Source organism: Sus scrofa, chromosome 16 (genome assembly GCF_000003025.6).
Source record: "Sus scrofa isolate TJ Tabasco breed Duroc chromosome 16, Sscrofa11.1, whole genome shotgun sequence".
Taxonomy (NCBI): Eukaryota; Metazoa; Chordata; class Mammalia; order Artiodactyla; family Suidae; genus Sus; species Sus scrofa.
Window position 1 is genome coordinate 8,228,499 of NC_010458.4, and position 13,441 is coordinate 8,241,939.

Genomic DNA, 13,441 nt, shown 5'->3' on the forward strand with positions numbered 1-13,441 from the left:
ATCTTTAGAATCAATATTTTAAAGTGAATTTACCTAACTATGAATTTGAGTTGCATGTCTCTAACAATAGCCTTTTAACAAGGGTAGTTTGACAGAATATTTATTTATTTATTTACTTATTTACTTATTTATTTTCTTTTTAGGGCTGCACCATCCAAATGTGGAGATTCCCAGGCTAGGGGTCTAATCAGAGCTACAGCTGCCAGCCTACACCACAGCCACAGCAATGCCAGATCTCACCCATGTTTGCCACCTATGCCAAAGGGCACAGCAACAGCAGATCCTTAACCCACTGAGCGAGGCCTGGGATCAAACCCACATCCTCATGGGTACTAGTCAGATTCATTTCCGCTGTGCCACAATGGGCACTCCTCAGAATATTTAAATTCAACTCATTTCTTCATTCATTTAATAACCATTTATCCAGGGCTGGACACTGATCTGAACACTTAAGGTTACAGAGACAAATCAAGCATCATGCTCATTTAGAGGGTCTCATAGATTAGGGGAGATCTGTACATATGGAAATAAATAGAGCATAAAAAGTGCTCAGGGAAAGTGCTATGTAACAGGAAACAAGGATGGGGTTAACTAACCCTCTGCTAAATCTGCAACAGGTGTTCGGAGAAATTTACAAGAGGGCTTGTAGACAAAGGAATGTGAGTGTGGAAAATTCTAGGTTGATTTTAGAATATGCAAAATATTATCATGTTTTCAGAAAAGGCAGCATTCCATTGTGGGTTGGCCTGGAGTGTTCTGGGAGTTCTACTAAGAGATAAGGCTGGGGAAGACCTTTCACACTGAACTTAGGCAGCTTTTATTGACAAGCCACTCTGTCAACTTTATTACAGTATTTAAACATTATGCATAAGAAGGATATAAAGGAGAGCTCCCCTGTAGGATTTTTATGATAATAAATGTTTATCCAATCAAATATCACCTATAGTTTCTCCACATTAGAAATACGCAAATATGTTTCTTTCCCTTTCTTAGAATGTCACAAATACTATTTTCTTCTGTACTCACAGAACAAACACATTCTCCCCTTGACTTAGCTGATAGTTTGTGCTCTCCCTCACAAGGTCCACATTCTACTTAGACATCACACTTTATTATATGAGTTGTACCCTGCTGTTGCATGCCGTGTTTGTGTTTTTGTGTGTCGTGTGTGTGTGTATGTGATTGAGGAGGGTTTTTTTTTCAGTCACAAAAAGTACATATTCCATTATTTTGCAAGATTAGAATATCCACATCAAAATATATTTCGAATATCTCCACTAATTCCTCAGTAATACACCACTACTTCAGAAAATGCAAGATATCATTACTTAGTACCACTATCTCATTATTAATTTTTTTTAATTTTAAATTTTTTTAGCTTTTTAGGGCTGCACCCAGAGCATATGGAGGTTCCCAGGAGAGGGGTTGAATCTGAGCTGTAGCTGCCGACCTACACTGTGGCCACAGCAACATAGGATCCAAGCCACGGCTGTGACCTATACCAGAGCTCACAGCACCACCATATCCTTAACCCACTGAGCAGGTCCAGGGATTGAACCTGAAACCTCATGGTTACTAGTCAGATTTGTGCCCACTGTACCACAACAGGAACTCCACTATCTCAATATTTAACTGCACACTTGTGATTTTATTGATTTTCCTGGAATTTCCTACAATGCTAGAAATTAATTTTGAAATAATGTCAAGTATGGGATTGCAACCAACATCATGTGAAGAAAAGGATAACACCTCAAGAATGTTCTTCTTCTTTTCTTTTTCTTTTTCTTTTTTTCTTTCGGTCTTTTTGCCTTTTCTAGGGCTGCTTTCTTGGCATATGGAAGTTCCCAGGTTAGGGGTCTAATAGGAGCTGTAGCCGCTGGCCTACGCCACAGCTCGCGGCAATGCTGGATCCCTAACCCACCAAGAAAGGTCAGGGATCAAACCCGCAACCTCAGGGTTCCTAGTCGGATTCATTAACCACTGAGCCACAACGGGAACTTCTTGAGAATGTTCTAATTGTCAAGAAAACACTCATCTGTGGCTAGAATAGCCAAAAGATAAGTGCACATTTCACATACCAGACTTGGAAAGCATTATAAGTTTTCAAGGTCTAAAATGATATACTATTGCCTTTCCAATTTCTATTTCTTTTCTCTGTTCCTTGGCTCACTCTCCTGAAGGGATCTCACTAAAGCAGGAACATTCATTTACATTATTAGAGGACACATGGTGCCACTCTTTTCTATCTTGCTTTGATCGTTCTCTACTCTTTTTTTTTTTTTTTGAGTGGCAGGTGTCTGACTTCTTTTTTTTTCATTTTTTTAAGTTTTATTGAAGTTTAGTTGATTTACAATGTTGTGATAATTTCTGCTGTACAACAGGATTCAATTATACATATGCATACATCCATTCTTTATCAGATTCTTTTCCCATATAGATTATCACAGAATATTGGATAGAGTTCCCTGTGCTATATAGCAGATCCCCACTGGCCAGCCATTCCATATATCACAGTACGCATTTTCAATACTTCATTTTGATGCCAAATGAAATGGATATCTTTACATGTTGACCATTAGGTGCTGGAGACAACAGATTTCTGAAGGGAGACCATACAAAATATTCCCATTTAAGATAACAGTGACATTATATATTCAAGTACAGTTGACCCTTAAACAATGTTGGGGTTAGGATGTCCCCCCTCTGCCCAGTCCAAAAATGCATATAACTTACAGAGAGCCCTCTGTATCTGGGTTCCTCTGTATCTATAGACACAATCAACTGCCAATCTTACTGTGCAGTACTGCAGCACTTACCACTGAGAAAAAATCTAGTGGAACCTTGCAGCTCAAACCCATGTCGTTCAAAGATCAGGATTTCGTTTTGTTTTGTATAAACCAATAGTGATATGCGCAACTTAGAAGAAACAGGTACATACTCTGAGGAAACCGTGGTGGGTTGTCATTGACATCTGTCAGGGTGATGTTGACTGTGGTGGATCCTGAAAGCCCTCCAACTTGCCCAGCCATGTCTTTGGCTTGAATGACCACTGAGTAGTGTTCTCTGGCTTCTCTGTCCATATTATGTAAGGCAGTTCTAATAACTCCTGTAAAACATATTTTAAACAAAACCATAATGGATTACACATTAAATGAGAAACAGCATAGATATCAATATTTTTTGGTTTCATTTTAGGAAAAGTAGCTTTAACTGAAATGCTTTTAAAGGAAAGTTAGGCTTCTGAGACCAAAAGTCCCTTGACAAATGATTAAAACTGTTTCATTGAACCATTCGTTTACAGCCACATGTCCCAAGCCAATCTATTAGTAGCAAAATAAGATACCTATCTCTTTGCCCTCCTTGGGGGACTGGCAGCTAGAGGGAAGCCCTGCAGCCCTTGCTCTTTCCTCCTGCCAGTTGTCTGAGTGTTTCACAACTTCTGCTTCTCACAAGTGTCAGCTAATATAATTTGAGCAGAGGTTAATTTTCCTCCTTACAGAAAAATTTACATAGTTTTCTGACAGGGTTGTCAAAATTTGATGACCAAAACATTGGTGAAATATAGACATTTGAAAAAGATTATAAGATATTGACTGTTTTTGTCAGGAAATAACAACTACAATAAGAATTAGATCTAAGTACATAAGGGAAATAAAGTCATGAAATTGATTCCAAAAACTACGTGTAAAAATCACATTCTTTGACTTACAGTGCCAAAAGAGACATTTAATGCACTTTCATATTAATTAATACTGGATTCAATAAAGAGATACAAATGTTGTATATCCACATGTGATTGTGTATAGGTAAACACACACAAAACACACAACATACACACATAAATTTTATAGCTTTTTCAATAGAACCTTACATTTAAAACCAAAACACATTTTCAAAAAGGTCGAGTTTATCCAAGGACTATTGGATATGTCTTAAAATAAAAAAAAAATGTCCATATGTAGATGAGCCATATTATAATTAAGCATATAAATAAATAAGAATACATGTATTTATATTTATATGAACTATGCATTTAAAAATATAATACAAATATATTTGCTATTCCAAACATGGTCACCACTTAACAACAACCTTTTCACTTTTATTGAAAACAGGTGAATGATGTCATTTTTGAGAAAGACACCAAAGGCTTCAATCAAACACACCCTCGGCTAGTTAGCATAATAATTCATGGTATGATTCAAGTTATAATAACTGCCAACTATATAGAGTTTAACAAACACTTTTGTAGACAATACATTAATATAAGGGGAGAAAATGGAGTTGTATATCTAAATTAAAAAAAAATAGTCTTTTAAAAGTAGAATTAGTTAATCAGTTGTTTTGAATATAGAACTCAACTACTATATATACATATACATATATATATATATATATATATACACACACACACATATATATATAGTTGTTGTTTTTTTTTTCTTTTATAGAGTTGCCCTTGTGGCATATGGAAATTCCCAGGCCAGGGGTCAAATCAGAGTTGCAACTGCCAGCCTACACCATAGCCACAGAAACTATGTGAACTATGCCACAGCTTGCAGAAACACTGGATCCTTAACCCTCTGTGAGAGGCCAGGGATCAATCCTGAATCCTCACTGAGACTAGTTGAGTTCTTAAACTGCTGAGCCACAATGGGAACTCCCATAATTTTTTTACTGAATTGATTGCACACATAATCACTTTGAGAGAAGAGCCACAGGCACCAAGAAAACAGATCCCTCAACTTTCCAAACTTATGAACATATAATTAAGGGAGTTTAGGAGAACTTGCCTGAAGGTAAATGGGAATGAAAATTATTCTTATCAAAAGAAATTTATAATAGTATGATAATGAATGATTCATCTAATTCATGCATATGAAAAAGCCTCAAGCATCTATTAAAAAGAACAATGTTTTACCACATTTTATAATTATATAAGAAAAAATAAATTGATTTAGAAAAGAACAAACTGAGAATTTATGAACATATTTTAGAAGAGAAATATATACTTTCTGATTTTTGAGAAAAATATGCCATTCTAAAAGGAATACACTAGAAATGGGAGTTGCCTCTGTTGTTTACAAGTATGAGATTATGGTCCAAGATGTTTAACAATGAAATAATTATGTGATATTTGAAGAATATGCATATATAAAAATAAAATCTACCACTAAAAAGTGAATTATTGACATTTCTTTTATACAATTTGAAAGTTATTCATTTAAGAGGACCAGAGAAGAAGCACCATCCCTATTTGACAGCATAGACTTCAATAATTTCATTGCTTTGCCATTATATCCCTTCTTTTAAGACTGCTGCTCTGACACAAAATGGGAAGACACTTGTTGGCTAAATTTGCTTATGAAAAGAGCATATCCAGAATTGACACATATTTCTCAGAAAGGATTGTCTAAGGATTCATTTAAACTCTCAGTTCTCTTGAGAATGGCTCAGTTGCCTCTGTTTTGCTTGACCTCCCCTGAGGTCACGTAGGTAACTGGGGAAGGTTCAAATTGCCATAGCAACATGATCCCATATATAGTTTATAATCCCAGTCTAACATTTTCCCAGATGCTTATAATTAGGGTAGTCTAGAACACAACTGAGGCATAGTAAGTTTTCCTTTTAAGTAGACTATTTTTAAAGTGGTTTTAGTTCTACAGTAAAATCAAGAAAGTACAGATAGTTACCATGTACCCTCTTTCCCCTGACATACCCAGCACCCCCCCACCCCAGTGGCAATATTCTCTATTAGAATGATGCTTTTATTACAACTGATGACCCTATATTGATGAATCTTTATCATCCAAAGTACGTAATTTCTTTGGGATCACTCTTGGTGTTGGACATCCTATGGGTTTGGACACCTGTATAATAGCATGTTTCTATCATGATAGTGTCACATAGAAAAATTAAATTGCCCTAAAAATCCCCTCTGCTCTACCTATTCACCCCTTCCTCCCTTCAGCCCTTGGCAACTGCTGATCTTTTTACTGTCTCCATAATATTGCCTTTTCTAAATCGTCATGTAATTGGAATAATATGGTGTGCAATGTTTTAAGATTGTTTTCTTTAGTTAGTAATAGACATTTAAGGATCTCCCATGTCTTTCCATGGCTTGATAACTCATTTATTTTTAGTGCTGAATAATATTTCTTTATTTGGATGTGCTGCTGTCTATACATTCACCTATTGAAAGGCATCCTGGTTGAGTCCAAGATTTGGCAATGATAATGAAAATCACTGTAAACATTTGTGTAAATATCTGCAGGTTTTTGTGTGGATATAAGCTATTAACTCCTTTCAGCTGGAGTTCCCATTGTGGCACAAAGGCTTAAGAATCCACCTGCAGTGCCTTGGGTCACTGTGGATTTTCAGGCTCAACCCTTGGCCCAGCACAGTGGTTTGAAGGATCCAGTGTTGCCACAGCTACAGCATGTGAAATCCTTGTGCCAGGAACTTCCATATGCTGTGGGTGTGGGGAAAAAAAAAGTAAATATCAAGTACCGAGATTGCTGGATCTTATGTTAAGAGGTTGTAGCTTGTTTAGTTTTGTAAGAAACTGCCAAACCGTCTTCTAAAGTGGAAGACATGTTGGCATTCCCACCAACACTGAATAAACTTCTGCCACTCCACATTTTTGTCAGTTTTTGGTGGTGTCAGTGTTCAGACTTTAGCCATTGTACTAGGTGTGTAATGGTACTTCATTGTTTTAATTTGCATTTCCTTAATGGCACAAGATGATGAAAAATTTTTCATATGCATATTTTTATATATATCTTTTCTCTGGTGAAGTGTCTTTTGTCCATCTTTAAAATCAGGTTACTTCAACTATAATAATTTTTTTTTATTTAAAAGAAAGGAAAAAAATAAAATCAAAGTTGTATTGTTGTGTTTTAAGAGTTATTTGTATATTTTAGACAATAGTCCTTTAACAATATATCTCAGGCTATGGCCTATCTTCTCACTCTCTTGACAATGTCTTTCACAGTATAGAGATTGTTAATTATTTTGAAACCCAGATTATTAATTCTGTGTGTGGTATTGTGTCTAAAATGTCATAGTCATACCTACAGCCATCTAGATTTTCTCCTATGTTATATTCTAGGAATTTTATAGTTTTATAGATTAGGTTTGTGATCCATTTTAAGTTACTTTTTATTAAGGGTAAAATGTAATATCTGTGTCATTTTTTTTGCATGTATGTGTCAATTTGTTCTACTACATTTGTTTAAATAATTTTTTCTCCATTGTATTATATTTGCTCATTTGTCAAAAATAAGCTGACAGACTGCATGAGGAACTATTTCTGGTTCTGAAATCTTTCCCACTAATATATTTTGTCTGTTATTTCATTGATACCACATTGTTTTGATTTATATAGCTTTATAGTAAATCTTGTATTAGGGTACTGTCAGTCTTTCTAATTCATTCTTCTCCTCTAATATTTTTGGCTATTCTGGGTCTTTGCTGCTAACATATAAATTTTGAAATTGGTTTGTCAACACCCACAAAATAATGTTCTAGGATTTTGACTGGTATTCCATTGAATCTATAGATAAGGTTGGGAAGAATTTACATCTTGACAATATTGAGTCTTCTTATTCATGTACATGAAATACATCTTCACTTATTTAGTTAGTATTTGTTTCTTTCATGAGAGTTGTTAGGTTTATACTCAAGTATTTCTTTTTAGCAGAAGCTAACCTAAATGGCATTGTGGTTTTTGTTGTTGTTGTTGTTTGTTTGTTTGTTTTTAAAGGACTGCACCTGCCACATATGGAGGTTCCCAGGCTAGGGGCTGAATCGGAGCTGTAGCCGCTGGCCTATACCACAGCCACAGCAATGCCAGGTCCAAGCCACATCTGCGACCTATATTACAGCTCGTGGCTACACTGGATCCTTAACCCACTGAGTGAGGCCAGGGATTGAACCTAGGTCCTCATGAATCCTAATCAGATTCGTTTCCACTGAGCTATGACGGGAACTCTGGCACTATGTTTTTAAATCAAAGTCTACTTGTTGATTTCTGGCATTTGGAAGGGAGATTGACCTTTATATATTAATCTTCTATCCTGAAACCTTGCTCTCTCAAAACTATATCCTTGAAAATAACTCCCACTGTGGGAAAGGTGAGCAGAACATGCATTCAAAGGAGAGAGAACGGGGTGAAGAGCCTCTGATTGCCTGGGTCCAGCTTGCCATTCAACTGGCATTCACATCCTCTGGAAGACCTCTCCCAACATTGTAACAACTATGGCAGGAGATTCCAGTGCATGTGGGTTAAGACCATACTTTGAAAAGCCGCAATTTGAAAGATAAGGTTCTCCCATTGTGAATTCATACATTTCTTCACTTTTTATCTCCATCTTGTCTCTTCAACAAAAGCGTGTATGAAGAGACGCACATGCACACAGAAAACAAATAATATCCAAAAATAATATACATTTTTTAAAACTGTGAAGCCTAAACTCAAGACCAGGATAAACTATATGCCCACGGTACAAATAATAATTGATGTTTTTCCTTTGTTTGTTTGGATTTTTCTGCCATATATCCATGTACAAAGTGATTACAATAAAACATATTTTTTCTTCCAAACAAACATAATGATTTTTTACCAATTTTATTAAGGAAATTTGTAGAGAAAACAGTGCAGAGCAACTAACTTAATCACCATATATCATAGCTTTATTTGTTTAAAAATAAAGAAAACTCTCCTTTTTGTAATATATGCTAGGTAGCAAGTAATGGCATAGTCTGAATTTTTTGTCTTATATGCTTCACTAGCATTGCTTATTTCAAAAATTTTTAACAGGAGTTGTTGCCTCTTATTCTCCCATGATGCTGGGTTAAACCAACAGAATGTGATTACCTTTGTATCATTTTATTTTGTTTCTTATTACTTTCCTGGTACCTATTGTTGGTGCCCCACTGCTTGCAAATTACCTTCTGACTGCTGCTTCCCAATCACCTTGATATGTAGGGGCTTGTAACTGGAATTACTCTCTGCTGAATACAAGTTCATAACATTGAAAATTCATCTGTGGTTATAAACATTACTCGTTGAACCTGACTCTCTAGCCTACCATATGTTTTCATTCCCTGACTGATGATATTCATATAGCAATAGATCATCTAAAATGTTTTCTTGTATTTTACCCAGTATAAGGAATTTAAGATGGAAATGTACAAATCTAGTTTATTAGATAATACCAGGGAAAATTGCAAAATAAAATCCTTGAAAGGCTGGAACAAATAGACAAGTATGACATTCAAATTCCTACAAACAGCTTCAAGGTATGTACATGCATTTACAGGGGGAACTGATAAGTTTTCTTCCATGTCTTAAGTACACATATTCATTTTGGCTCAGTTGCTTATTTTGCTTCATAATTTGCTCAACTGCTCATTCATTCATTTAAAATCTGTTATTCCATTATGTAATATCTATTAAAATGTATTGGATTCCTAATGTTTCTCTAATGGGTCACAAGGAACACTTCATAACAAAATCATGTGGAGTGAGAATCATCATGCAACTTCAAGGGCATGGCCATCTGAGACCTACTGAATCAGAATCTGGGGAAGTGAGCCAGCATCAGGAAATATGGCCTCAAAGTGCTCATCTTTCATTGGGGGATCTGTTTGTTTAAAATAACTAATATGAATGCTAAGAGGTTTAGAAATGTTTACAAATTTTTTTCTAACTATTTTCTGCACAATGACACCTAACAACTTGACAATAATAATTCATCTTTCCAACTGCTTGATTTTGATGATCTAGGTACCTGGGAGATTCTTTATGTTAGTTATGAAATTGCTATTTGATTCATCATTTAGTATTATACACTATTTCTATTCAGCTACACTTTATGATTTTTCCCTACTGATTTTGTAATGATAATGTTGCTTCCATAAATTCCTATCTACATTGAAAGGAAAAAACCTTCAGACATTGAATCTACATGTTTCCATCATCACCACAGTTTAGAAACCTGTTTTACTCATTTATCACCAATCCTATGTATAATGAATTTGTTTCTGCTCTGCTTAAAATGTGGAATTCAAAGACATATAGGATAGAGCTTATAGCATTAGAATGTCATGATTAGAGTATTTATTGACAAGGAGATAAATATGCAACTGTGGAAAGTTAGGTAATATATAAAATACATTTTATTAAATGGCAGACAAAAACCTATACTTGGAAGGTTGTAGTTATCAAAATGGATGAGCATGGCCAAGGAGAATCTTATGGGAGAATGATGTGTTTGTAGGATATGGAAAAATTAATGGAGAAGTGGGGAACCCATGGGAAGGGGATGTGACATGAACAAAGGCATGGATATAGAATATGCTTGCTGTATGAACAAAATTAGCTCTATTGGAAAATGATTGTAGAAGGTTAGGTATTAGGTACTCAGTAATACTTTCTGAATATTTCTCTGTGCCATCCTCAAGTGACTGAAAGTTTGAATAGCTCTGTTGCTGCCCCTGTAGAAAGTCAAGACTGACTAAACTTCACTACTCATGGTTGTGGTTAGGCAGAGGCATAGTTATAGCTACAGTTACATATAGCCCAGCTGAGACTTTAAAGTTTTGGGTGGACAACAGATTAAACTTCAGATTTTATTTATATTTTTGCTATACAATATATTTTATTTTTAAAGAAAACACATCAGGTGTTATAAGAAACACTGGCATCTCAAAATTTAAGGAAAAAACATATTTGCTTCAAGCCATGACTCATGGAATTAACAATCATAAATTCATGAAGTATTTCAATGTGTTCTATAATTACAAAAAAATCAGTATTTCTCTTTTTTTCCCTTCTTTTTTTAATTTTTTTATGGCCTCTTCCATGGCATATGGAAGTTACAAGATTCATCTTGCTCCAAGTATCCATGAGCTGTTTACAATCTTTCTGCAGGGCACCCTAATACCAACACCATTAATTGTGTTGGTCTACGACTGATTTGACCAATATAGTACAGTGGAAGTGACATTATGGCAATTTCTGTCCTAGCCTTAAGAGGATTGGAACCTTCCACCTTGGTATGCATAAGCTCTGCGCCTTCAGGGAAGTAGTTCAGCTACCCGGCCAAAGAGACCACTTAGAGATGCCCTGGATGGAAAGGGCAAGGGATCCGTCTGAGCTCAGTTCCCCCAGTTATTTTCACTGAAGCACTAGGCATATGACTGGACTCATCTTGGAATTAGTCTGGGTGTCAGCTGAATGCTATAAGCAATCAAGCCAATGTCACATGGATCAAGAAATTGCCCAAATAACCCCTGCTCAACTTATTGACTTCCAAAGTCACCCCTGTTTTGAAAGGTCTGAGTTAAGATAGTCTGTAATGGTATTCATCTTTGAAATACAAATGCACACACATACAGACAAATATGCACATACATATATATCCATACACACATTCATACACATACGTACATATATATTTACACACACACACACACACACATTTATTCCTCTTAGGGAAATAAATGATTGTTTGCTTTCTAGAGCTATGCCAAACTATTAAATCAAGACCACATATTTCCTAAATACTATCTATCTCTCTTCTCTCTACCTCCCCTGTCTTTCCTATCTCCCTTCCCCCAACCTCTCTGCCCCCACCCCACCCTTCTCTCTAGAGCTGAGAATATATATGTGTTTCTCTATATGAAAACAGCTCATGGATATAGAGAAACACATATATATTTCAAATACTACAGCTAGAGTATAGGTAAATATATTTCACCAGTTCAGAATTTCACGAATCAAAGAAGACAGTATTTATAAGATAAAGAGAAGAGGGAAGAAAAAACTGAGCTTCATATAATTGATGTGTAATGAATAGAGGGAATAAAACTTCCCGTTAACACTGAAATTATTAAGATACTTATCATCTGGAAACTCACACTCTATCGGGAGTAATGAAATTATATATGATATTTATGAGATCGTTTTTAATCAAGAGAATTAGAAATGTAATTTAAAATTTTTATAATACCAGATAAAAAGTTTACGACAAGATCTCAAATGCAGAAATATTCCAACAAATATGAAAAAATTTTCTCTTAAAATAATAATGAAATAATAAAAAGAAATGTAGAAATCTAGAAGTAGGTATAATTTTTCCAAAATAGCTCATTTATGTGGTTTGTAAAAATTTGATGAACTCAAAATACAAACAAAATGGAAATATTAAGTTTATCATATAAACATTATGCCTTATTTAAATATTGATATGTGTTTCTGTTATTTCTGCCTCTTATTTTATCTATAATTTATTTTTTCAATTTATTTTTTTTGTTATGAGGGTTAAAATGAATTTAAAAAGATAAAATGTTTTTACAGGATTTTTTTTGTCATAGTTGCTATTTAAGAAAGGGTACTTAATATGATTATATCAAAACCCTGGAATATTTGTTGTTGAGACCATAATATTTAAAGCTATTTAATTACGAAAAATATTAAAACATTGCTTCATAAAATATGTATACTAATGACCATCCAGTTCTGTTAGTAATGGTATAGTTGACAATTCAGAATTGACAATTCCTCCTGTAATACTGATTTACTTTTTGTGTCACCTGCTTCCTTGATTTTTATTTTTTTAATTTAACTTTTAAAATTTTTATTTTTGCCCCTTAGGGCTGCACCTGCGGCATATGGAAGTTCCCGGGCTAGGAGTCAGATTGGAGATGGAGCTGCTGGCCTAGGCCACAGCCACAGCAACATGGGATCTAAGTCATGTTTGTGACCTACACCACAGCTCACAGCAATTCCAGACCCTTAACCCACAGGGCGGAGCCCAGGAATCAAACCTGCATCCTTATGGATACTAGTCAGGCTCGTAACCTGCTGAGCCACAGTGGGAACTCCTACTTTCCTGATTTTTAAAAGATGGCTTTATTTTTCTTTTAGAATATGATTTTACTTTGCACTCAAAGGAGACATTGCCAAATGCAATTAGCTGTTTATCCCAATATATATAACATACCTAGGGATATGTGTATACACACATATATATATTCTATATATATTATATATGCTACATATTATAAACATCAGCACTGAAGCAAATTCATATGTTGAAATCATAAAATCCTCCTTACAATTTCAAGGGTATGCACACAATATAGGTTGTATCTCCTTTGGCACAAAATTGAAAGTTGAATTCTTAAGGCACTTGTGGAGAATTCAAGTGACTATTGAGTTTCTGAGAACAAGAATTAGAATGTAGCCAGGATGACTGTAGTACATTCAAGGAGCAACATAAGAAAAGTGCAAATATAATTGAAAAATATGGTAAAGTAGTCTTTAGCCGTTTAAGAATACTCATGTATTCTTATTGCTTTTGACCTTTTAAAGTCTAAAATGAAAACATAACAATATCAATCATATAACTAACACTTCCTATGTTTTACTGGA

At 35.0% G+C, this 13,441-nt stretch overlaps 1 protein-coding gene across 9 annotated transcripts in view; it reads right to left on the reverse strand.

Moving 5' to 3' along the window:
- CDH18 (cadherin 18) overlaps positions 1-13,441 on the reverse strand; it is a 1,026,794-nt gene that overhangs the window by 138,246 nt on the left and 875,107 nt on the right. For all 9 annotated transcript variants that reach the window (XM_021076963.1, XM_021076971.1, XM_021076964.1 and 6 more), the window contains one exon: positions 2,939-3,106. In XM_021076963.1, the coding sequence (XP_020932622.1) occupies positions 2,939-3,106 (168 nt within the window). The remainder of the gene's footprint in view (positions 1-2,938; positions 3,107-13,441) is intronic.